The sequence below is a fragment of the Indicator indicator genome, chromosome Z (assembly GCF_027791375.1).
Source record: "Indicator indicator isolate 239-I01 chromosome Z, UM_Iind_1.1, whole genome shotgun sequence".
Classification (NCBI taxonomy): Eukaryota; Metazoa; Chordata; class Aves; order Piciformes; family Indicatoridae; genus Indicator; species Indicator indicator.
The window spans coordinates 8,016,919-8,044,434 of NC_072053.1; the positions used below are offsets into that span (position 1 = coordinate 8,016,919).

The following is a 27,516-nucleotide window of genomic DNA, read 5'->3' on the forward strand; positions in this document are numbered from 1 at the left end:
CACAGCCTCCCTGGGCAGCCTGTGCCAGAGTCTCATCACCCTCACACTGAAGAACTTCTTCCTCAGCTCCAGTCTAACCCTGCTCTCCGTCAGCTTCAAACCATTCCCCCTTGTCCTGTCTCTAGACACCCTCAGGGAAAGTCCTCCTGCAGCCTTCCTGGAGAATCCCTCAGGTACTGGAGGGCAGCTCTAAGGTTCCCCTGGAGCCTTCTCTTTTCCAGGCTGAACAGCCCCAGCTTCCTCAGCCTGTCCTCATAGCAGAGGTGTTCCAGCCCTTGCATCATCTTTCTGGCCCTTCTGACACAAAATTTATGTCATAATCTTGAGGAAATCATCTCACCAACCTGACTCCTTGACAGCACACAGCTACTTTACAACTTTGCTGAACAAATCACAGGGACTTCCTCGAGTGCTCTGAGGATGAAGTACCTTGTAATAATGTTTAAATAAAACCACTTTATACACAGACACCTCTCTCATCTTGCTCTGAAAGCAGAGGGTCCTTCATTTTTCAAAACCACACAGAACCTCTAATACAAACTGCAAGACACTCTGATCGTAGCACTGCAAAGTCTGGTAGAAAACAGCCTTTAAAAAAATTCAAATGTAAACAAATTAATTACTCTCTAAATTAAAAACTAATCAATGATGGGCCCATTTAAGGAATTTAGCAGCTGGTATCTAATAATTTTCTGACAGTTATCATAATAATGAAGTACCAGGCACTCCTTAAACTTCTCTTTAATTAACATGGTTGTAAAACTTGTAGAAAAACTACAATTGCAGTTGCTTTCAGCATTAATAAGTTTTGATTTTTTTTTTTAGGTGCTTTTCTAGTACTGACAATTTCTTCTGAAGCAGTGGCTCTAAGCAAACAGCCCTCTTTAGAGAGCCAGAAGAATCATCCCATGAAAAAATGCTGCTCTTTGTAGCATTTCTCAGTAGAACTTAGAATCATAGAATCAACCAGGTTGGAAGAGACCTCCAAGGTCATCCAATCCAACCTATCACCCAGCCCTAAGCAATCAACTAGACCATGGCACTAAGTGTCACATCCAGTCTCCTCTTGAAAGTAACTTAAACCATATCCAGGTCTTACCAATGACAGAAACTGGTTCCACACAGATCATTTGGAATTTTCTTGCCTACACTGTGGGCTGAGGGAGTTTTTGGGTGGGGTTTTTTTGGGTTTTGGTTTTTGTGTTTTTTTTTTTTTTTTTTAATTTTTCTGAAGTTTTTGGTGCACAGGAAACACCAAAGCAGAGTGAAGAAAGTGTAAAAACACAGGGAGCCTGTAGTAAAGTGGAGACAGCACCCACACTGAAACAGTGGGGTCACTGAAGAACTCTAAGAAGCTGATCTTCTTCAGTCTTTGCTGAAGGAGAAATTCAGCACTGCCCAGACCTGTCAAACTTCCTCATGAATTCTAACCTTTGATAGGACTTGGGTATGTTTCTCTGCAAACCATTTAAAACAGCTGGCTGATAAAATACAGTGGTAATTTGTGTTTGGCAATGCAGTAACTGACATTTATTTTAATCTGATTTCAATTTATGTACTGTCTGCAAGCACAGAAAATGCCTGCTGGCTTCACTTCTCCCCTCTGCACCCACGTTCACAGTGGAATGTCTCACAAGATTGGCTCACTACATCAGGACCCACTCTATTAAAACTCCATGGTGAGGAACTTTGGGCCAATCAGGAATTTCCATCAGGTGTTCATCATTCCTTTGTGTAGTCTACACACAATATTATGTATTTCCTTAAATAATAGATTAAAGTGCCTCTGTCACCTTTTCTTCTCTTGCTCCTTGGAATTTCCAATATATAACAGAGGCAGATAGTGACAGCTTTTGTTCTAATAAGAGAAAACACTCAAAAAATTACTTATAAAGCTGGCATCGATACTCTTATTTCTGCTTCCTTCCTCTTTGTATTTCAAAACCCTAGTTAGGCACAGTCACCACCAAGTTCTCATGATTACTTCCTCAAGGAATAGAAAAATCAGAGGTAAGACTAAGCATGCAGAAAAAACAGAAAAAAAAGAGGGGGGCAGACACTGTCATTTAAAAACTTCTGGAGAAGTGAGTTTGGAATTTCATAGCCTTTCAACAAATACTTTGTAGAAAGGCTGGGACACAAAGTGAAGATTAATCATGATGTACACAGAGAGGCTCCTGCTCTGGGAGCTGAGACACTGAGCTCCTAAAACACATTTACAGATGAGCTGATAGCACTGTGTGTAACACAGCACCTAGTTTGTGTGTTGCAGAAATTGCTGGACTTGCCTAGCACATGAATAGAAAATGAGTACACTCTGCCTTGTGCTTAAATACAAAGATCTGGATTTTAGCCAGAGGATGATCGGTGCATGAAGCTAACGAGGAGGTAAAAAAAAAAGTTCTTCAAAGTCTGAGGACAGAAATTGATCCAATTCCACAGGCTGCAGTGTTCAGGAGTAATAAAAATCACAGAGAAGTAACTACTAAACCTCTAAGAAAGAAGTTGGACTGGGCTATAACTATCTTCATTCTCCATTGGCCAAGGCTAATAGTATCCTGGGGTGCATTAAGAAGAGTGTGTCCAGCAGATCAAGGGAGGCTTTCTTTCCTCTCTGCTCTGCCCTGGTGAGGCCCCACCTGGAATATTGCATCCAGTTCTGGGCTTCCCACTTCAGGAGGGACAGGGATCTCCTGGAGAGAGTCTGACAGAGGGCTATACGGATGCTGAAGGGACAGGAGCACTGCCTGATGAAGAGAGGCTGAGAGACCTGGGGCTGCTTAGTCTGGAGAGGAGAAGGCTGAGAGGGATCTGATCAATATCTACAAATGTCTGAGGGCTCAGGGTCAGGAAGAAGGGACAGGGACAGGCTCTGCTCACTTGTGCTCTGGGATAGGACAAGGGGCAATGGATGGAACCTGCAGCACAGGAGGTTCCACCTCAACAGGAGGAAAAACTTCCTCACTGTAAGGGTGACAGAGCCCTGGAGCAGGCTGCCCAGAGAGGTTGTGGGGAATCCTTCTCTGGAGCCTTTCCAGCCCCATCTGGATGTGTTCCTGTGGGACCTGTGCTGGATTCTATGGTCCTGCTCTGGCAGGGGGTTGGACTCGAAATCTCCAGAGGTCCCTTCCAACCCTTAACATCCTGTGATCCTTTGCGATCCTGTGATCCGTTGACAAAAATCACAGCTAGGGCCATCTAATTAACTTCTGGTTACATGGTGGTAGATGCATATACTGAACTGACTCCTGTAAAAACATTTTTTTTCAATCAATACTAAAGAAACCTCTTGGAAAGACATTTTTGAAAGCCTTTTCTCACCTGCCACAGTTCTACACATGTTTCTTCATACAGGCCTATATTCTGAAATTAAAAGGGAGCTCAGATCCCTCAGATTTTGTCACTTTTTTATTATTAAAGAGAATACGACAGTGTACAAATCTCAGACTGACCTCTGACCGCTCACAAAGTATCAGTCTGGAGAGTAAATCACTTTCATCTTTTCAGCTTGGGAGGAGAATGCAATAATTAGAGGGCATGGTGAGTTAAATGCTCTCTTCATGCTGAGGAAGAGCAGACAGGTGTGCTGAGAGAAGAAAAAAAGGAAGGTAATTAGTTGGTGTTTGCTAATTGTGGAGATTCTGGGGGGGGGGGGGGGGGGGGGAAGCCAAACGAAAAACCACCACCAAACCACAAAACAAAACAAGAATGGAACTATGCTTCCTTGGATTGTCCAGGGAGGTGGTTGAGGCTCCATCCCTGGAGGTGTTTGCAGCCAGGCTGGATGAGGCTCTGGCCAGCCTGGTGTAGTGTGAGGTGTCCCTGCCCATGGCAGGGGGGTTGGAACTGGATGATCCCTGTGGTCCCTTCCAACCCTGACTGATTCTATGATTCTATGATTCCTTCAGCCTCTGCAGAACTCAGAAAACAGACTTGAGCTCCTGTTGGAAAAGTGGAAGAACCTCATTAGGTCACAGCAACCTAAAAAAACCAAAACCATAAACCAAAACCAAAACCAAACAAAAAAAAGCCCAATATGAAACCCAAAGGAGCATCAAGAATGTCATGTTTCAAAGATATCTGTATGACTTGAAAAGCAAAGTTAGTGCTCACTTTTTAAATAAACAACGTGGTAGTAAAATTCTGGAACAGGCATCTTCTCAAGGGTTCAATAATGAGATTTCACTGCCCATCTTGATATGGGCTTAATAAGTAATTTCAAGCATCTGCTCTAAAAAGAAGGAAGGTATTCAGGCATGCTACCAGCTTTGAAATTCTGTCAGTTCAGCTGACATTTCAGTAACTTAGACACTGTTATCTTACCCCCCACTACAAGCTGAAAAAGTAACAAGCTTAATGCTTTTGTAATCTTTAAGAAAATGTCATTCTCCCACTAGAAGCATATTTGTGGTCCTGGGGTATGATGTTCATATGGCCTTTAAAAGAGTATCTCTCTCTTTTATTAAAACTTCAGCTCTGCCTGTTCAAACAGATGGTTTTATTTCCCCCCTCACTACTGCTCACATTTCCACTTAATATAATTGAGCAGCAGAAATCAAACACAGTACTTGCAAGGGTAAGAAATGAATAATATGTGACAAAGAGGCTATGAAACACATTATTTCCTATATTAAATGCAAAGGCATTTCTTGTGTTTCCCCTGAGGAACAGGATCTTGTTTGGGCTGTCAACATTTCATGGGTTTTCCAAGGAACAAAGACAACTGCAGACTCCTGCATCATATCAGTATGTCCACTGCTTTTCCATCTTAACTTCCTAGTATGAATTCCCACCAGTGCTACACCATTTTAAACAGGAGACAATTAAACCTACTGTGAGTATCTTGATATTGGTTGTCTCATGACACAAAATTAGGAATTTCTGGTGTTCAATGTTAAAAAAAATAAAAAAATCTAATGCTGTTGACATCTGTATTTTTACTCAGTCCACAGATCATATTCATGTCACTTTCACTGAAGTCCTTCTGCTTTCTGTGGAGGTTGTATGTACCTAAGAGAGAAGTGCAGAGGTTTTACTTCATGTATGTTAGTTCCCCATCTTTCATGGGTGGAATTTTCACTCCACCTCTGTAGGGTATGGGGAAGATGGTGCCATCCATCACCACGTGCAAGAGTCAGTAGCTGCAAAGCCCATTTATATACAGGTACCACTCTTCTTCCAGCCACTGCTCCATACCTTCCTTATGCAGGTCCCAGAAGCCCTGCTCCTGTCAAAGTTACCCTAACCAGGCACTCTGCAGAGTGACCGAGCAGAATTGAAGAGGGAAGGAGACACAAGGATCACAAGATGCTGGGGGTTGGAAGGGACCTTCGAAGATCGAGTCCAACCCCCCTGCCAGAGCAGGACCATAGAATCTAGCACAGGTCACACAGGAACACATCCAGATGTGGGTCTTGAAAGTCTCCAGAAAGAGACTCCCTAACCTCTCTGGGCAGTCTGTTCCAGTGCTCTGTGACCTTCACAGTGAAGTTCCTCTTCATACTGAGGTAGGACCTCCTGTGCTGTAGTTTATATCCATTACCCCTTGTCCTATTACAAGGTGCAATTGAGCAGAGCCTGTCCTCTCCCTCTTGACACCCAGTCCTTAGGCATTTATAAATATTTATTAAATCCCCTCTCAGTCTTCTCTTCTCCAGCCCCAAGGCTCTCAGCTTCTCCTCATAGGGCATATGCTTCTGTCCCTTCATCATCCTGGTGTTTTCTGCTGGCATCCAGGGAGAAAATTCACTCTTGGAGAACCCTTTTTTTTGTTGTTAAAACTTGTTATTTTGATTTGAAAAGCACAGATTTTCCTGCCAAGCAAAATGATACTTGTGGAAAGGTTTCATTGTAATACCAAGCAGGCAGAAATATAATGGAAATGCATCAGCTGCTGCTGTCATGCAGAGACAGAAAGAAAACCCCACCTGAGGTGCTGGGGCCACCTCTGCAGTCCTCAACACAAGAAGAATATGGAACTGCTAGAATGGGGTCCAGATGATGGGAGGGCTGGAACCTCTGTGCTGGGAGGCCAGGCTGAGAGGGCTGGGGTTGTTCAGCCTGAAGAGAAGAAGTCTCTGGAGAGACCTTAAAGCAGCCATCCAGTACCTGAAAGGGCACCAGGAGAGCTGGGAAGGGACCTTTGACAAGGGCTGGGAGTGACACAATGAGGGGTAATGGCTTTGAGAGGGAAGAATCATAGAATCATGGGATTGTTTTGGTTAGAAAAGACCTCTGTGATCATTGAGTCCAACCATCAACCCAACACCACCATGGTCACTAAACCACATCCCCAAGCGCCATGGCCACACCTTTCTGGAACACCACCAGGAACCACCACCTCCCTGGGCACTCTGTTCCAGTCCCTGACCACTCTTGAGCCAAGAAAGTTTTCCTAATCTCCAACCTACACCTCCCCTGGCACAATTTCAGGCTATTTCTTCTTGACCTGATAGTAGGGAGAAGAGACCAATCCCCAACTGGCTCCAACCTCCTTTCAGAGAGTTGCAGACAGCAGCAATGAGGTCTCCCCACAGCTTCCTCTTCTACAGGATGAACAACCAGGTCCCTCAGCTGCTCCTCCCCAGCCCTGTTCTCCAGGCCATTCATCAGCCTTGTTGCCCTTCTCTGGACCTGCTCCAGCCCATCAATGTCCTTCTTGGAGTGAGGGGCCCAAAACTGAGCCCAGGACTCAAGGTGTGGCCTCACCAGTGCCCAGTACAGGGCACTTTCCTGCTCCTGCAGCCCACAGCATTGCTGATCCAGGCCAGGATGCTGATGGCTTTCTTGGCACCTGGGCACTGTTGGATCATCTTCAGCTGCTGTCAACCCACACCCTCAGGTCCTTTTCTGCTGGGCAGCTCCCAGCCTCTCTGCCCCAAGTCTACAGCATTCATTGATGTTGTTGTGACCCAAGTGCAGGAGCCAGCACCTGGCCCTGCTGAACTTCATTCCATTGGCCTCAGCCCATGGATCCAGCCTGTCCAGAGGCTTGACTTAGATTAGACATGAGGAAGAAATCCTTCACCAGGAGGGTGGTGGTGGTGATGCAGTGGAACAGGTTGCACAGAAAAGCTGTGGAGACTCCAAGCCTGGAGATGTTCAAGGCCCTTGAACTTCCTGGTCTAGTGGAAGGTGTTCTTGCCCATGGCAGGGAGTTTGGAACTAGATGATCTTTAAGGTCCCTTCCAACACCAAACCATTCTGTGATTCTATGATTCTATGCCAACTAGAAATATTTTAAAGCAGAAACTGATGAAAAAAACCCCACCATTGAACAAATGCCCTTAATTAAGTTTTTTAAATTTTATATTCCCAAAACATTTGGCCCTTAGCAACATATTCAAGATTGAACTGAAATTTTGCTTGGATTAATGCAAGGATCTGGACAACACAAGAAGCTTGAGCTCTTGGTGGTTACTGTAATCTGTAACCCAACAATGGACAATAAGAAAGATAAGAAAACCTGATGGAAAAGCAATTGTAGTTACAACATGAATATTGTAAACTATCTGCTGCAGATTGCAATCTGGGTAGAAATCTCAAAAAAAAAAAAAAAAAGTGCAAAGACATAAATATTAATTACATGAAACCAAGTCTGGAATTCTTTAATTTGCAGATATAAATGGGAGAATAAATTATACTAGAGTTATTGGGTCCTAATTACTCCCAGACATGACTGTTTTTTTCATCACACAGTCACTAAACCAGCAGGTACCAATGCTATTTCAGGCATATTTTTGATAGATAAAGTGAAGATCACAGAAGATTGGTTGTAGGCAATAATCGTGGCTCAAGAGATCACAAATCCCCTGAATTTAAATTAAATAGAAGGATAAAAGCAGTCCTGAAACTAAGATTCTTTATTTCAAAGGGAGGAAATGATAAACTGGGGGAAATAAAGCCACGTGCACGTGGATGTAAAGAAATCAAATTTCAGTCAAATGTGCAAACCCCAAAAGTCATATTTCAACTTAGCAAACTGCTGGGAATACATAAGGGTAAGTGACCTCAAAATAGATTTTTCCTTACCAAGGACTGTCATTTGATCTCCCAGAGCTAATTCCATTTCAACAACTTAGTCCACAGCCTGCTTCTTTTTCTGCTCTCAGCCTCACTGCACAAATGCAGGTTCTCTAAATATTGAGTCCTTCTATTCAAGTTTAGGTATATACCACATTGACAGTAGGAACACACATTTCCTAGGAACATGTAGAGAATATGCAAGTAATAATTCGAAGACACTGAAGATTTCAATGTTTAAAGACAAGAAATTAAAACCATCATAATAATTCAAATCACAGCTTGCATTTGACTGTATCTTTCAAATGGAATGGGATTATTCAGGAGGAAGAAAAGACAAAAGAAGCCTGATGGATATACAGCATCACAGAATGTTAGGGGTTGGAAGAGACCTCAAAAGATCATCCAGTTCAACCCCCTTGCCAAAGCAGGATCACCTAGAGCAGATCACACAGCAAAGCATCCAGGTGGGGTTTGAAAGTCTCCAGTGGAGGAGACTCCACAGCCTCTCTGGGCAGCCTGCTCCAGGGCTCTGCCATCCTTGCAGTGATAAAGTTTTCCCTTCTGTTCCCATGGAACCTCCTCTGCTCCAGCTTGCCCCCGTTGCCCCTGGTGCTGTCCTTGGACATCCCTGAGCAGAGCCTGGCTCCATCCTCCCCACACTGCCCTGCACATCTTTATCAACAGGAATGAGGTCACCCCTCAGGCTCCTCTGCTCCCAGATGCAGAACCCAAGCTCCCTCAGCCTGTCCTCACAGGGAGATGTTCCACTGCCTGCAGCAGCTTTGTGGCTCTGCACTGCACTAAGAGGATGGTATACCATGTTAAAAGTGTAAAATATGAATATATATTATTTCAGGTTGCCCAGAGAGATGGCCCCATGTCTGGAACTACTCCAGATCAGGTTGCAGCTCTGAGCAACCTGCTCTAGTTGAAGATGTCCCTGATGACTGCAGGGGGGTTGGACTGAATGAGCTTTCAAGGTCCCTGCCAACCCAAACCAGTCTGTGATGCTATGAATAAAATACATCAGTGAAGGTGATTCAATCACTTGTAGTTCCAAATGTGCTCAATCAAATCTGCATTACTTCAGTTTACCTCCACTTTGAAATAATATTTTCTTTATAACAACCAGCTACAGATTTTGATGAACACACTATCTATTGCCTCAAATGTCAAAAACACATTAAAGTTAAACCTTTTAAAGTTATCAATTCTACAAATACAACACAAATATGTTTTATTGACAAGTGCCTGAGAGTCTGTTTTAGGGTCTCTGGACAGTTTGTGACTAAGTGAAAAGATTAAGCCAATGAATTTGAAAATGTCACAAAACATAGAACTCAAAGCTCTAAACTCTGTTCAGTTTCAAGCATAGGAAATTAAAAAAATGGGCTAATTAGTCTACATATGTATTTACACTCTATATATATATATATATAAAGTTATATCAATAAAACTGAAGAAAACCTTCTACTGCTACTTCAAGAGTGGATAATTTCACAGGTTTTAAGTTTCTTTGGCTGATGCCTTATCACTTGCAAGAGTAGCTGTTTCTTCATATATAAGAGATGAAGGATTAAGATAAGTTAGTAATGCCTGATTAAACTGGATTAGCTTTCTTTTTTTTATTTTTTGTAAACAAAGGAACAGGAGAAATGGTTCAGAAGGTAAGAATGCAATCCACATTTACTAGACTTACTGCAAATAATTTCTGAAAAAGTGGAAACTGAAGCAAAAAATAAATAAATGGTAAGAGATAAGCTGCAAACCAGCTGTCTGGATCAAGCTATAACATCAAACCACCTGGCTCCACTACAGCTGGCAAGCAAAGATGCCAAGTTCCAAGGAATTTGCCTCTTTTCACATGCCATTTTGCCAGCTTCTCTCTCAAACCATGCTATCCTCAGTCCTGATGAAGGGATTAATCTCATTACTCAACAAATAACTGTTCTAGTACAGTGTGCAAACAAAAATGTTACCTCCTTACTTCACAATTTAAGACTGCTATATGTGAAATATTTTAAAGATTTATAACTCTGTTAAAGCTTGTTATAGACTACCTATATTTTCCTGACAGAAGTAGGCCATCTATATAAAGTTTTCTGAGGTTCTAGCATTGTTCCATTATTTTCTTGTGGTTGTTTTTTTTTTTTTTTCACTTCTCCTATACAGAAGGATCAATTACATCAGATTTTAGGGAAAACATAAACACAAACCAACAAATCAAAAAACACATTTCCCTGAGGGTGGACTAAGCAAATATAAAACTTTTTTTTGTTTGTTTTCCACTTCTGGGAAACCATCCCAATTGAATGAACCTCAATGAAATGATTTTGCTGTTCTGAGATGTGCTGGCTTGGTGATGGTTTGGTGGTTCCCAGAGGGCAGATGCAACACACATAAAAAAATAAGAAGCACATGAGGTTCAACAAGAGCAAATGCAGGGTCCTGTACCTGGGTTGGAGCAATCCTCAGCTATCTTTCAGCTAGGAAACAAACAAACAGAAATATCTCTTTTCCTTTCTCCCCTTTCCTCCACATTCCAGCATGGTGATACTCAGCAAATTGTGTGTCACTGTCAGGCCAACTTATTAAAGCTGTCCTTTAATTTAATCTTTGTGTAAATACAGATTTCCACTCTCAGTCTCTGAGAGGCCAGCAAAGATAGCAGACATTAGTAAGAGGTCCCAGCAGGAAAAAATCATTTGGCACTAAGAACTTGGTTACCATTATCATAGAATCATAGAATCATAGAATCAACCAGGTTGGAAGAGACCTCCAAGCTCGTCCAGTCCAACCTGTCACCCATTCCTATCCAACCAACCAGACCATGGCACTAAGTGCCTCATCCAGGCTTCTCTTGAACGTCTCCAGGGATGGTGACTCCACCACCTCCCTGGGCAGCACATCCCAATGCCAAATCTCTCTCTCTGTGAAGAACTTCCTCTTAACATCCAGCCTAGACCTCCCTTGGCACAACTTGAGACTGTGTCCTCTTGTTCTGGTGCTGGGTGCCTGGGAGAAGAGCCCAACCCCCACCTGGCTACAACCTCCCTTCAGGTAGTTGTAGACAGCAATGAGGTCTCCCCTGAGCCTCCTCTTCTCCAGGCTCAACACCCCCAGCTCCCTCAGCCTCTCCTCACAGGGCTGTGCTCCAGACCCCTCCCCAGCCTTGTTGCCCTTCTCTGGACATGTTCAAGTCTCTCAATGTCCTTCTTAAATTGAGGAGCTCAGAACTGGACAGAGTCCTCAAAGTGTGGTCTAACCAGAGCTGAGCACAGGGCAGGATGAGTTCCCTGCTCCTGCTGGCTACACTCTTCCTGATGCAGGCCAGGATGCCATTGGCCTTCTTGGCCACCTGGGCACACTGCTGGCTCCTGTTCAGCTGCTGTCACCCAGCACCCCCAGGTTGCTTTCTGCCTGGCTGCTCTCAGCCACTCTGTCCCCAGCCTGTAGTGCTGCTTGGGGTTGTTGTGGCCAAAGCATAGAGCCCTGCACTTACCCGTGTTAGATCTCATCCCATTGACCTCTGCCCACCCATCCAGCCTGTCCAGGTCCCTCTGCAGGGCCCTCCTACCCTCCAACAGATCAACACTTGCTCCTATCTTGGTGTCATCTGCAAACTTACTGATGCTGGACTCAATTCCTTCATCTACATCATCAATAAAGATATTGAACAGGATGGGGCCCAGCACTGATCCCTGGGGGACACCACTAGTGACAGGCTGCCAGCTGGATGTGGCACCATTCACCACCACTCTCTGGGCCCAGCCCTCCAGCCAGTTCTTGACCCATTTCAGAGTGAATCTGTCCAAACCACGAGCTGCCAGCTTTGCCAGGAGCTTCTTGTGGCAGACAGTGTCAAAGGCTATTATCAAACTCTCAAAATAGTTATTCTGTGGGATTTTCTCCCAGAACAGTTATTTCAGTGTGGACTACTTTGTGAACACTTTAATTGCTAAGGGAAATGCCTTTTGGTGACTTATCACAGTCTCACAGTGTATCAGAGGTTGGAAGGGACCTCAAGAGATCATCAGGTCCAACCCCCCTGCCAGAGCAGGATGGGGGCTTAATATGTTTTTAACATTTGAGGCAATAGATAGTGTGTTCATCAAAATCTGTAGCTGGTTATTATAAAGAAAATATTATTTCAAAGTGGAGGTAAACCGAAGTAATGACTTAGTGTGTGCTACAAATGCAGCAGAGCCAAACATTTATGAGAGAGAATCCACTTTCATAGCATCACAGAATGGTTGGAAGGGGCCTTAAAGACTATCTGGTTCCAGGTCACCAGGCCTATTAGTGCACCCAGGAAGCTTAACAATGTTTTTGCTAAATAACAGCTGGATTTCTGCTCAACTTATATTAATTTCATAGAAATCCAAACTTTGGGTTGGAAGAGACCTTAAAGATCACCTAGTCCCAACTCCCATGCCATGGGCAGGGACACCTCCCACCAGCCCAGGTTGCTTATCCGACCTGGCCTTGAACACCTCCAGGGAGGAGGCAGCCACAGCCTCCCTGGGCAACCTTTCAGAAAAGACTCTTCATGTATGAGCTCACATATAAAAAAAACTTGTCAGTCATCATTGTTTTTGGCAATGATACAGGTTTAAACTTTGCATGAGTGGATTAATAATGCCAAATGGCAGGCTATGACACATCTACAAAATGACAAAAAAAAAACCAAACACTATGTCACTTCACCTGACCCTCTATTTTGCTCTAGGCTGCTGACTTCATTATTGTCACTTCATAGTTTGGCTGTCACAGATCATCTAGAACAGTCTGATTCTGCAGAAGGCTGGTAGAGAGACACTGCAGGCTTCCCAGGCTCACCTCTTGAAGTAAAATAATATGAAGTGCTATACAGTGATGAGATGAAGACAGGAGCATGACAGCCACTGTGAAGAAAGTAATTTTGAGCATTAAATGTTACATATCACTGCTAAACACATTTTATGGGTGTTGTGGAGGCAGCTGCTGCTGTGCCTACAAATCTGACCTTTAACACATTTGGAACCAAAATAAAAATATTCTGTGGGATTTATGAAACACAGGGATTTTATCTTATTTTAAATTAATTGCATGCAGCTAAGGTTTTAGAAGTTGCAAGTTAATTTACTTTGTGTATTTCCATCTTCTTCTTGTTCTTTTGAACATACAACAGAACTCTGCGTTGGAAATCTGCCCTGAGAGATGTGCTGACCACAAAAACATGCAAAAACCTGTGGCAAGAAAATTTAAGGAGAGAAATTACTGTTTCAGTAGATTGAAGGACTGTTCTCTTCCTCCTTGTAATCCAGAAGGAGTTAAAGTGTAGGGTTTTAGAGCAGCCACACTTTACAGTCACTTAAATGTCCATGACTGAGATGTGAAATGGAGAAAACTGAACCTCCCCATCTTGGTGAGTTCTTTGGAAATGGAAAGGAAAATGAAGTCACAAACTTCAAGTTCCCTACTTTTTTTTTTGGTCAGTGAATGATTCTACTGACTCTCATCTCACTCCAGAACCTGTCAAAATTGTAAATTTCTTGTCATTTCCTTAATAATACAACAGATCTCTGACACTCTCCTTGTTTCTCTCCAACACTCCATCCCATTAATATATCAGCTTTACATTGAACTTCTTATCCTTTCACATTATTTGTCTGCATGCCTTCTCCCTTACTTTTTCTTTCACAGGTTCCACACATTCCTCCGTATTTCAACTCCTTTTGAAGGATTATTTCTGCATTTCTTCCAGTGGAACTTCTAGTTAAGTTACATCTACATAGGTATTCATTTTAAAACTCACAAGAGTGTAATTTTCATCTGTGCAGGCCTGGCAAGTCACCACCTCACTCATCATCCTTTGTGCACCTGGTACAATCCAAAGACTTATCCCTCTGTTTCTGTATTTTTCATGTGGTTCTAAACTCTTAATATTTCCTGTCTCCAAACTACTTCACCTTTACAGAAGGCTCTATTTTAAACAAACAGCTCTTGCACAGAGGAGTGCTCAAAACTCTGTGCTGAAAAAGCAATTACATACAATCAGTCAATTATGTTATGAAAAGTTTCCACTCTGCACGTTTTTCTTCCTAAAGCTCTGATTCCTCCCTTTGGAAATTAGCAAGTCAGACACACCAGCTGTAAAAAGGAAGCATGAGAAATACCACATCAATAACAGATTCCTTTCCTGCCTTAACTTCCACAGAACAGGAAGAAATCACCAGGTAGCATTAACTGTACTACCACAAGAACAGAAAAGTTCCATTTAATTTTTATTAAGAATTAGAATCTGCACAGTAACTTTTTTTTGAGTCAGTTCTGCTCTATGGATCTGTTTCTGTTTCACAGAATCACAGAATTTAATCAAGATACCAAACTGAGTGGTCCTGTTGATAGGCTGGAGGGATGGGATGTCATCCAGAAGGACCTGGACAAGCTGCAGATGTGGCCCAGCTGAACCTCATGAGGATCAATAAGACCAAGTGCAGGGTCCTGCACCTGGGTTGGAACAATCCTCACTATCAATACAGGCTGGGGGAGGAGGGGATAGAAAGCAGCCCTGTGGAAAAGGACTTGGTGGTGCTGGTGGGGGAGAAGATGGATAGGAGCCAGAAATGGGCACTTGCAGCCCAGAAGGCCAATGGCAGCCTGGGCTGCACCCAAAGCAGCATGGCCAGAGGTGGGAAGAGGGGATCCTGCCCCTCTGCTCTGGGGAGTCCTCACCTGGAGTACTCTGTCCAGCTCTGGAGCCCTCAATATAGGAAGGACATGAACGTTATGGAGAGGTTCCAGAGGAGGGCCACAAAAATGATCAGAGGACTGGAATACCTCTGCCATGGGGACAGTCTGAGGGAGCTGGGGTTGTTCAGCCTGAAGAAGGCTCTGGGGTAGCTAAAAGGAGCCTTCCAGTACCTGAAGTGGGCCTATAAGAAGGCTGGGGAGGGACTGTTTGCAAAGGCCTGCACTCATAGGATGAGAGGCTAATGGCTTGAAATAAGAGAGGAGCAAATTCAGATTGGATGGCAAGAACAAGTTCTGCATCATGAGGGTGCTGAACAGTGGAACAGGTTGCCCAGGGCAGTAGCTGAGGCCCCATCTCTGGAGATATTCAGTGTCAGGCTCAATGAAGCTCTGAGCAACCTGTTCTGGTTGAGGATGCCCCTGCTGACTGCATGGGGGTTGGACTGGATGAGCTTTGGAGGTCCCTTCCAAACCAAACCATTCTATGATTCTATTGTGTGGACTATTCTATAATCCTCTGAAAATTTAAAAGAGTGGGGATGGAAGGCTGAAGAGTTTGTGTTTCCTAAAATCTGGATGACATAGTTCCTACTCTGCTATGTATTTCAACAGTTGGAGTAAGTCAGACTGAGAAAAACTCCTCTGATATGACCATGATAGCCAGTGAATTATAATGGGGTATCTGTATCCATAAGACATTCTCCCTTACTTTAAAACCTTTTTCATCACAATTCTGACACAGTCTATAGTTCAACTGCAGTAACATGGTTAAAACATAAAGCTGCAATTTATAATCTCAGTCAGCAATATGGTTAAAACATAAACCCCTAATTAATAATCTCTCTCTTCATACGAAATAATGAAAGGAAAGTAGCATAATTAAAATAATATCTAAGTACAATGAACATAAAGTAATGTTACTAACCCACAGCATGAACTGTTCCTCTGTGCTTCTTTGAAATCTTGCTTGCCTTAACTACATGTAGAGCATTTTCTTTGAACTGCAGCTCACAAAGTCTTTCAAGGAGAACTGTCATTTCCTCAGTGATGGTATCCAGGTAAGTTTCATTAATAAACTTCAGTGATGAAGAAGGATCAATAGTTCCACTTAGTATATACAAATCCTCTTTTATCATGGTGCACAGCTTGGGTATAGAACTTTGGTAGCCATGAACCACCTTATCAAAACTGGTCTCACCACAACTAGACAAGATGCAGTTCTGCAGAAGATCACTCACCAGTTTGTTCTGCATGTGTTGATACCTCATTAAAACTTCTGACTCAGGATAGAGAAACAAAAGTTGATGAATGCACTGAGATTTAAACTCCATTTGCTGTTGTAAGGTGTTGGTGCTTCTTTCCTCTTGACTTTGCAGCCTGTTGACTAAAAATCGACGAAGATGCAACCTCACATCATCCCAAAGAGATTTCACATCCATGGCTGAATCATCCTCAATGGCATGAAGGGAAGAGGTTAACTCAAAAGATGTCCCACTTGGGGTACAGGGAAATGAGACACCACACTGACTGGAGAGATCCAGAAGGAAGTGAAGTATCATTTCTTCTTGATTTTGCTCATTCTTCAGCAAGCTTTGCTAACAAAAAAAAAAAAAATCAAATGATTGGTTAATTCTGGCTCATAAAATGAACAGCTTCATGCTAAGTACCAATTGTTTTCCTTGCTAATTACCTTACCAGCCACTGAGACTCCAACAAATTGCTACATAAACAACAGAAGTCCCAGAATCCCATCTTATTTGTAAGGACTGAGGAAGGATAATAGAAAATGGAGGTGAGAAACTTCTTTCAGGATCAGGAGACACCTATTGTAAGGCCTCAATGCTCAGTGAGCTGCAAGTGGAACTGGCTCATGTTGCAGCTGAAAAAGTAGCAGTCTCTTGTGAAGCTCTGCTGTTACAACCACCAAAACTCCAGAGTCACAGAATCCCAGCATGGTTGGAAGGGGATTGGAAGGGACCTCTAGAGATCACGCAGTCCAACCCCGTTGCTAAAGCAGGGGCACCCACAGCAGCTTGCCCAGCACCACAATGTCCAGGGGTCTTGGAATCCCTCCAGAGAAGGAGACTCCACAACCTCTCTGGGCAGCCTGCCCCAGGGCTCTGGCAGTCTGCAGGTAAAGAATTCTTTTGTTATTAACAAATTCTGTTTTCCCATGAATTTATGTGCTAATTCATCACCTGTCTACCTACTACAAGAACTCACATTCATCTTCCTTACACCCTCAACCTCTTTTCTCAACCAATTCTAACCCAGAATTCAAAGGAAATCTCTGGGAAGCTCATTAGCTAAGCTTTGGCAGCCTGTTTGTTGTGGTCCACATGCATGTCTTTGAAAGGAAATGATATGAAAAATTACTCAAGATCTACACAGATAATGACAGGTTTTGCTCATCAAACCAAGATGGGAATTTATAAAATGAAACATTGCTGCTTTCTGCGTTCTGGCTCAGCAGGCAACCATCAAAAAGACCATTCTAAGGATAAAAATCTTCCCAGGATCCCCTTACAGAACTAAAATTGAAAACTTGTTAAGGACTGAACAGGCTCAGATCTCACAGGGCAGAAGAATAAGAAGCTGTGTATCCTGCCAAACCAAGATGCAGGCTGATACATTAACAATATAAATACATCACAGCTATATGGGTTGGAGAAAAAGAAGGCAGGTGACACCACATGGATGAATCTGCTGTTCCCACTCCACCTGAGCCTGAAGAGCTCCCTCTCAGTCCAGGGCCAGGATCTCTGACCTCAGAGCTGTTGCACTTTCAAGAGGCTATTCAGCAAACAACAGGTCCTCTTGTCACAGCTCAATGCTTTTTACTTGGCCCAGGAGGACACAAATGTGAACAGCACTCTGCAGTTTTCCTCTGTATGTATGAGATGAATCATTTGCATGAGCAAGGCATATTCAGCCTACAGACAACCCCAAAATCCCATGGTCACTGGATACCAAAACTCCTTCCTTTCTCTGAGAATAAAACCCCAAACAACTTCCCTGTAATAATCCCATTTTCCCCTCAGCATTTTTCCTGCTGTAGGTTTTGCCACAGTCCTAGGGTCAACAATTTTATTTGTAAAGACCTCCTCTCAACCTTGGGTATCTCCAGAGAGGGAGACTCCATAGCCTCCCTGGGCAGCCTGCTCCAGGGTCCTGTCACCCTCACAGGGAAAACACTTTTCCATGGAACTTCCTCTGCCTCAGCTCCCACCACTGCCCCTTGTGCTGTCCTTGGGCATCACCCAGCAGAGCCTGGCTCCAGCCTCTGGGCAGTTCCCCCTGCAACATCTTTATCAACAGCAATGAGGTCACCTCTCAGGCTCCTCCTCTCCAAGGTAAAGAGCCTCAGCTCCCTCAGGCTCTCCTCCTAAGGAAGATGTTCCACTGCCTTCAGCATCTTTGTGGCTCTGCTTTTCTGAGGAAAGAATCAGCTTTATTTCTTTTCCCATTTTGAAACAGAGGATTACATAAAATTTGAATATGATCTTGGTTAAATATAATAATATCCAATAAAAACGTTTTCTAGTGTAGCAAGCTTTTATCAGTAGATAATTTGTAAATGTAAATATATTTAAAAAAAATAGAATAAAAATTTCAGTGGGCTTCATTTTTTTTTCCATTTTTCAATATCAGAACTCTGTTCTCTGTCCTGGGTGATTCAAAACTGTTGTGCTCTTGTGGGAGTTTAACCTTCCTATCACCCTTTCCTCTGGAGTGCTTCATGATGAAGAATAAAAACACTTGCAGCAGCATAGCTAATTCTGAACAGAAGACAGAGAGCATCATTGCCTACCATAAAGGGAAGTCTTAAAAATAACAGACTAGCTGTTCCTCTTCCATTCTACATCTTTATTTCAGAATGCTTCCTATGTGTTGGTTTTTTTTTTGTTTTTTTTTGTTTTGTTTACTTAGTAGCAGGAAACACATTTGTGAGAGAGAACAATAAAGGAAATTGTCACTCAAATATCAACCTACAGAAGTCTGTATAATTGGTTAAAATCTTAAATCATGCATGTCATCAAGCATAGACCTAAGGCTGATCTGGTTTTCTTTTATTATCTACTGAAGCTTTCTCTAAAGTTTTGTGTCACCAAAGACAATGTGTCCCAGTGTGTAAACTGAAATCTTAATCACTAACTACTGTGGAGTTTAAAGGTTAATTTTTTTAATGACTTGTGCTCAAATGCTGTATTCTGAGGTGAACAAAACAAGAGAAGATGTCAAATCACTGAATGTAACCGATGCCTTTGGATGATGGATCCAAACTGTCTTCCAAGCAAATCCCTACTGCTGTTTTTCAAGGTTAGACAGAAACATTTTTATTCATGAAAGCCAGCAAGGACCTAAGTATTGTTTCAAGCCTTTTGCAACTTAAACTACAGCTTTAAAAAACAGGGAGCTTGCAGATGCCATCTCAGACTTAGTGTTTGTTACTCAGAAAAAGAGCCCCTGAAGTGAACTTTGAAGCTCTGAAAACACAGTGTCATCAAATCTCTTTGAACACTGCCTGTATTGACACAGGCTTCTCCATTTGAAAATTAATCTGTAAAAATACTTCAAAAGGTGATGCCACAACTGTTCAGAAGAAAAAGATCCAAATTAGTATCCAAAGGTTTTAGAGAAGCATTGAAAGTTCCCTCATGAGCACAGAAAGTTGGTGACAATAATGTACAGGAAAAACATTTGTGGTCTACCAAGTGGACTACTGCCTACCATAGACTACTACCTCTCCTATCAATGAACAAATACAGTAATATAAAGATTTTGTTAAAAAAAAAAATGAAGATATTTCCATTAGTCAAGCAGGATCAGAATTGGATGAAGATGTGCTCATGTGCATATCCAGCTTTTATGTATTTAGAATGACAAAACAGTGCACAGGAGGACAACATGGAAACAAATGACAAGTGGCATCCCTCAGGGATCAGTACTGGGAACAGTGCTGTTTAACAGGTTTGCTGGACACATGGACAGTGGGATTGAGGCAAGTATGTGGATGATGGTGTGGTCAACATGCTGGAGGGAAGGGATGGCATCCATAGGGACATGGACAGGCTGGGCAGGTGGGACAACGAACTTCAGCAAAGCCAGGTGCAAGGTCCTGCACCTGGGTCAGGGTAAACCCAAGCACAAATCCAGGCTGGGCACAGAGCAGCCCTGAGGAGAAGGACTTAGGGGTGCTGAGTGAGCACAAGCTCAGGAAGAACCAGCACCATGAACTCCCAGCTCAGAGCCAGCCCTGTCCTGGGCTGATCCCAGCAGTGTGAGCAGCAGGGGCAGGGAGGGGATTCTGCCTCTCTGCTGTGCTCTGCTGAGACCTCGCCTGCAGTGCTGGGGCAGCTCTGGAGTGCTCAGAACAGAATGTGGTGGAGCAGGGCCAGAGGAGGACACAGAACGCTGGAAGGGTAGAAACCCTCTGCTGTGAGGCCAGGCTGGGAGAGTTGAGGATGTTCAGCCTGGAGAAGAGAAGGCTCCAGAGAGACTTTAGGTTTCCAGGAATTTGAAGGAGCTACGGGAGAGCAGGAGACGGGCTTTTAGCAAAGGCATAGAGTGACAGCACAAGGTGTAATAGCTTCAAACTGGAAGAAGTTTGACTTAGATTAAAAAGTAGAATTAAATTCTTCCCTGTGAGGGTGGTGAGACACTGGAACAGAGAAGCAGAGAGATCTATTCCAAGAACAACAGGGTTCAAAGCCAGGTTAGACGGGGCCTTGAACAACCTGATCTAGTGGAAGGTGTCCCTGCACATGGCATGGGGATGTAACTAGATGATCTTTAAAGGTCCTTTCCAATCTAAACTATTCTATGATTCTGTGAAATTTCACATTAATAACATTTGCAGGTCTCAGAACCTCACACTGTTTCTCTGAGTTCATAAATTATTGAATTATAGTACCACCTGGTTGGAAAAGACCTGAAGATGGATACAAAGTGGAAACCAGGAGATTCCATCTCAACATGAGGAAAAATTTCTTTGGTGTGAGGATGCTGGAGCCCTGCAGCAGGCTGCCCAGAGAGGTTGTGGAGTCTCCTTCTCTGGAGACTTTCAAGACCCATCTGGATGCATTCCTGTGCAACCTGTGCTTACTCTATGGTCCTGCTCTGGCAGGGGCATTGGATTCAATGATCTTCAGAGGTCCCTTCCAACCCCTAACATTCTGTGATCCTGTGTGGGCTCCCCTAGTTAACCTGCTTTGGCAGGGGGTTGGACTTGATGATGTCTGCAGGTCCCTTCCAACCCTAACCAGTCTATGATCATCAAGTCCAACTATAACCTAACACCTCCCTGTAAACAGCTGTTAAACCATATCCTGAAGCACCTCATCCAAACACCTTTTAAACACCTCCAGGGACAGGGACTCCCTGGGCAGCCTGTTGCAGTTCTTGAGAACCCTTTCTGGGATGAAACTTTTCCTAGTACCTAACTAAACCTTTTCTCTCATTAAGCCATTTTCTCTCATTCTGTCATTTGTTACCTGGGAGAAGAGCCCAGCCCCCACCTCATTCCAACCTCTTTTCAGGCAGCTGTAGAGAGCAATGAGGTCTCCCCTCAGCCTCCTCTTCTCCACACTGAACACCCCCAGCTCCCTCAGCTGCTCCTCACCAGCCCTGTTCTCCAGAGCCCTCACCAGCTTTGTTGTTGCCTTTCTCTGGATCTGCTGTAGCTACCTCAATGTCCTTCTTGGAGTGAGGGGCCCAAAACTGAACCCTGTATTCAAGCCTGGCCTCTTCTTCTTCTTCTCCCCCACCCTTCAGGTATTTTAAACATTCATAAGATCCCCCCTCAGGCTTCTCTTTTCCAGACTAAGCAGTTCCAGGTCTCTCAGCCTTTCCTCATCAGACAGAGGTTCCAGTCTCTTCACCATCCTCGTAGCCCCTGTTGGACCACTCTCTAGTGTATCCCTGCACACACTTTTCATCTCTACTCCCAGCTACACAACAGGAGGGATTATCTTAGAAGGTATGAAGCTGGAAACAGCCCTGTCCCAGTTCCTGAGCTCCACAGATGTTTTCCTGATTCACCATGCAGACCTGGGAGCTCAAGGTTTCACACACAGCAGTTGCTGCCTGTTTAGCAGCCTGCCACTGAGCTGTTCCCAAGGCTTAACCAGAGTCTGCAGCCCACAGCCAGACCATCATGCAGACAGTGCTCTTATGGGAAGCTGAAGAGCTAGAAAGCATATTTTGAGTGAGACAGACCCAGAGGTGAGGACATTTTGGTGTTTCCCAAACAAATGTCGCCATCTGGTGTTCAGGTACACAGCCTGGGACAGGCTCCTTGCCTCGGGGAGCAAAGAAAGCAGGCAGCAGGGCACCATGGACATGTCCTCTGCTGAGGAGGTTTAGACAAGGATCTAACTGGACTAAGAGGAATAACAAAAGACTTCATCAGCCAGCAACACAATCACTAGGGTAGGGATTGTGGCCCTGTGCTGAGCACCGGTGAGGCTACACCTTGAATCCTGAGTTCAGGTTCGGGCCCGTCACTCCAAGAAGGACACTGAGGGGCTGGAACAGGTCCAGAGAAGGGCAGCAAAGCTGGGGAAGGGTCTGGAGAATAGGGCTGGGGCAGGAGCAGCTGAGGGTCCTGGGGCTGTTTAGTGTGGAGAAGAGGAGGCTGAGGAGAGACCTCATTGCTCTCTACAGCTCCCTGAGAGGAGGTTGCAATCAGGAGGGGGTTGGTCTCTTCTTCCAAGTATTAGGTGATAGAAGGAGAGGAAATGGCCTGAAATTGTGCCAGGGGAGGGTTAGGTTGGACACGAGGAACAATTTGTCTTCTGCAGGACTGGTCAGGCATCATAACAGGCTGCTCAGGGAGCTGGTGAAGTCACCATCCCTGGAGGTGTTAAAGGAATGTGTGAACATGGCACCTGGGGACATGGTTTAGTGGCCACGGTGCTGTTGGGTTGATGGTTGGTGTCAGTCAATGATCACAGAGGTCTCTTCCACTTGAAACAATTCTGTGATTCTCTGATTTTCTGGGATCCTCTCATGTTGTCTAGATTAAGTATGACTTGCAGCAGTCTCTGACACTCTTGAGTGGGGTGATTAGATACAACATTCACACTGATCACCGATGTTAGAAGGAGACCAATAACTTCACCACATGAACATTAAAGACCCGGTGTTTCTCAAGATGCCTTCTTCATCCGACATTAAAATCCAGGGGATTCAACAGTGACTGACAGATCAACAACCAACTCTAAGAGTTAAAAAGTGAGAGGCCCCTTGATGAACCTTGAGCTTTCACCAGCAGATAGTCCCCAAAGGAGAAAATACTCCACAACAGCTTTCCTCTGCCTTTACAGCCAATCTCAACCTAGAGGTGTTTTTGTTGACTTGATGCTCATAGGAGTCTTTGCCAACCTTAATGATTCTATAAGTCCATGTTCTACAACTAATCCATGACATGGAAGTCTTGTTCAACATCTTTGTTGGTGCCACGGACAGAGGCATTGAGTGCACCCTCAGCAAGTTTGCTGATGACACCAAGCTGTGTGGTGCAGCAGACAGCTGGAGGGAAGGGATCCATCCAGAGGCACCTGGACAGGCTGGAGGGAAGGGATCCATCCAGAGGCACCTGGACAGGCTGGAGAGGTGGGCACAAGCCAACCTCAGGAGGTTCAACAAGACCAAGGGCAAGGTCCTGCAGCTGGGTGGAGGCAATGCCAAGCACAAATCCAGGCTGGGCAGGGACTGGCTGGAGAGCAGCCCTGAGGAGAGGGACTTGGGGGTGCTGGGGGAAGAGAAGCTCACCAGGAGCTGTCAATGTGCACTTGCAGCCCAGAAAGCCAAGCAGAGCCTGGGCTGCATCAGGAGAAGTGTGGCCAGCAGGGCAAGGGAGGTGATTCTCCCTCTCTGCTCAGCTCTGCTGAGACCCCACCTGGAGTACTGCATCCAGTTCTGGAGCCTCTGTTACAAGAGGGATCTGGACATGCTGGAAGGTGTCCAGAGAAGGGCCACCAGGATGAGCAGAGGGCTGGAGCTGCTCTGCTATGAGGACAGGCTGAAAGAGTTGGGGCTGTTCAGTCTGGAGAAGAGAAGGCTCTGAGGTGACCTTCTTGTGACCTTCCAGGATCTGAAGGGGGCTCCAAGAAAGCTGGGGAGGGACTTTTTAGGCTCTCAGGGAGTGACAGGACTGGGGGGAATGGAATAAAGCTGGAAGTGGGGAGATTCAGACTGGATGTGAGGAAGAAGTTCTTCCCCATGAGAGTGGTGAGAGCCTGGAATGGGTTGTCCAGGGAGGTGGTTGAGGCCCCATCCCTGGAGGTGTTTGCAGCCAGGCTGGATGAGGCTCTGGCCAGCCTGCTGTAGTGTGAGGTGTCCCTGGCCATGGCAGGGGGGTTGGAACTGGATGAGCCTTGTGGTCCCTTCCAACCCTGACTGATTCTGTGATTCTGTGATTCTAAGTGGCAAGGAAGACTCCACCGGTTTGTTTATTTGTTGTATAAACACACAGACACATACATAGTTAATCTATAAACTTCCAGGCTGTCATTGGCTGAGATATTCCTTCACTTGCCTATCCAACTCAAACTTCCAGACTTCCATTTCCACACATACACTCCAAGGTTAACTTTTAACACAAAATTTGAGTTTAAAAATGCCTTCTAAAATGATGGGAATGAAGCAAGCAAAATGAAGTGAAAACTGACTTCTGGCTACAGTACTTCTTGTACAGGTTGTTACAACAAAGGATGTAGCTCTCACAATTCTAACTGGAGAAAGTAGATAGGAAGGTAATGTTTAAATAAAGCATAAAAGACAAAAATCTGTATTAAGTGTGCTAAATTCATACTGATAGAAGTGAAGAAGAAGCAGCAACAGCAACAGTAACAGCCTTGGTGCACAGTAACATCAGATGTTTTTTACCAACACCTGCTTATAAAACAGTCCCAGCGGTGCTGAACATGTGGAAGTATCAGTGGAATGATTTTTGTCCCAAGTTTGCCTATATAAGGCTTGATCAAAAGGAAACATGACTCCCTGATGTGAACATAAAAACCCAGCACTAAACCTTATCATAAAATTTCTGAACTGTTCTCACCACAGTGAATAAAGAAACGAGAAAACTAATTAACCTCAAGCACCAACACCACCTCTCCACCACACAACCATCTTACACACACATTAAAGTCTTCAGTAAACAATTATTATATTTTTTTTTTTTTTACCAGGGTCCTAAGGAACTCCATCAGGTCTCCATGGTGTGTAGCAGAAGGTCTGAGAGAACTGAAACTGCAGTTGTGTAGCCACTGAAGGCAGTCAGTTGTGCTGTGTAGCATTTCATCTCTACAAATTTCATTCACTTCTGATTGCAGGTCTCTAAGACACTGTTCTATGCTAAAATAAATAAATAAATAGGTAAATAAATAAATAAACAAACAAACAAACAAACCCCAAAATTACAGGATTTTTTTTTTCATGGCTTGGAGATAAATGCATTTTATAGCTATTCCATGCCTCAAATGAAAACAGTATTTCAAATTAAGGTAACATTAGTTCATCCTCTTCAATTGGTAGGATCAACATTTAAATATGGTCAAGCTAGAGCTAAAATAATTTCCTTCAGGCCACCCTCAAACAGTCTTGTGCTTTTTAATAAAGTAGTTAGTGAATAAGGCATCATCCAACCTCAGATCTGGTCTTTGGTGCTTAATTAGCTAAAGCTGAGAATATAAGCTGAATCAACTACCACATTCAAAGGTGGATGTGTCATTTTGCTCCTTTAGCAATCAGCAGTTGTTTTATAATACATAACATATATTAATGACTTCTTAAAGACCCATTGACATCAGAGAAAAATGCTGAAAAGAACTTTGGAGTCAGTTGTTGCTGAGAAAGCAGATCTTTTCTTTCTTGTTATTAGAATACTTGAAAGGAAACCAGAGTTTGTTTTCAAAAGGCTGATGATCCACTCCTCAGCAGTCATCTAGAATCATAACCCTGTTTATGAAATCAGGTGTGGCTGGTGTGGTTTTCACAGAGATTTCAGCTGCAAAAAACCAAAACCACACCAAAAACCCAAAACCTAAAAATCACAAGAACAACTGAACATCCAAAATGGTTTTATTCCTGTTTATGTGGGTGCTTACATGAGAATAAAAGAAATTATTAAAACAGTAAATCCAGAAACAATGGTTTCCTAGAAAAACACCTTCTCGGCAAGAAAAATCCAGAAGTAATCCAGCTCTACATAATTTTTCTACAAAAACACTCTTTCAGTGTTTCAGAACTACTTTTCTTAAAGGTAATGCTTAGTATTTTATACATTTTGAGCCAGAAAACTAAGTATTGAGTGGATCTAGGCAGATCTAGGTTTGGTACAGACAGAGCCAACAATTACACTGATGCCAGTTCTGGTTTATTGAAGTGCAAAGTGACTCTCCAGCACTATCTGAACTTCATTTTGGAGCATCTTAGCTATTCCATTTATGCCCTTGCAGGTGATCAGGGGTGCAAGTTTTAACACAAATTGAGTTCCTTCTGTCAGGGTTAGATGAAACTCAGCTTCTTACAAGCTTATTTCAGTGCCAGACACTTATGATCATCTTGCTTTCTATTCTCAATGCATCAAGCAATCAACAACCCTGCCTATGGAAGTGCCTCTCTTGTTTTGAAGAGATGAAGCACGTCTGGTTTTCTGTAACTGCTCTCTAACCTTTCCAAACTTCAGTAGTTTTGGCAAAAGAAAACAAGATAAGATTAGAAAAGAAGATAGAGAACAAGAGGAGAAGAAAATAAACTGGAAAATAAAACAATTTTTTCCCATGTATTACAAGTTGCAATAAAAAGGACCAAAAAATAGGAAAAATGTCTTGGTTTTTTTATTTTATTTTTTTATTAGTAGCCTGGAATAAAGTTTGACTTTATTTTTTCTTTCTTTTTTTAATACATGGAAAATCAATGTGTTGTTTTTTTTTTTTTCACTCTGTATATAAAGATTAAGTTTCCATAGTATGTAAAGATTAATTTTCCATAAAATGCCATTCTCGGTGAGCACGTATTTTTATTAAAAATATAATCTGCTTTAAATAATAATTTAAAAAAAAAAACAACTTAAACTCTACTATTCCATATAAATTTGTCAGAAGAAAGGAGTGATGAAAGACCATTCTGTGTCTGTGTATGTCATTTAATTCTGCCTGCAGTACTGTTTTCAGGATGTAGAAGAAGAATTTATTTGACTTCCTACTGGATTTTCTCCTTTATTGAGTGATTTGCATGTTATTCTTTTACAGATGTTATGCAATGTACCCTAAATTCCTATGAGCTGTCTCATTCTGATCAGCAGCAGTAAAGTAAATCAGTGTCACCCACACCTTTGGGAACTGTGTCTGCTAGGTTGAATTGACATTCACAGCAAAAAAACAGTGAAAAAACATGAGCAAACGATCACACTAAATTAGGTTCAAAGATAAACATCAGCCTGTGCTTTCCTTTTATTTTTAAGTTACCTACAACAAGCACAAAGGAGAGAAGTTAACTTTTTCTGAGTCTGTCATCAAGATGTATCATCTATGATAGGTTTTGCTTCCTTGTGCCTTTTGTGTCTTTAAAACACAGCACTAAAAAACAACAATATAACAGTAATAATCATATCAGAACTACATCAACTATCATTACAGAATGCAAGGACAACCACAAGAATCTAAGTGAAGAAGAATGTGGCATTTTGAATGTCAGAAGGAAACTTACATCTATTGTTCCCAAGACTATGATTGTGCAAATTCTAAA

The 27,516-nt window shown here is 43.2% G+C and overlaps 1 protein-coding gene across 1 annotated transcript in view; it reads right to left on the bottom strand.

Annotated features, from left to right (window-relative positions):
• The window catches only part of KIAA0825 (KIAA0825 ortholog), a 143,748-nt gene that overhangs the window by 102,766 nt on the left and 13,466 nt on the right, over positions 1 to 27,516 (bottom strand). Inside the window, exons 2-3 of the mRNA XM_054397995.1 lie at positions 24,954 to 25,122; positions 15,686 to 16,355 (exon numbers count right to left, since the gene is read on the bottom strand). Coding sequence (XP_054253970.1) covers positions 15,686 to 16,355; positions 24,954 to 25,122 — 839 coding nt within the window. The remainder of the gene's footprint in view (positions 1 to 15,685; positions 16,356 to 24,953; positions 25,123 to 27,516) is intronic.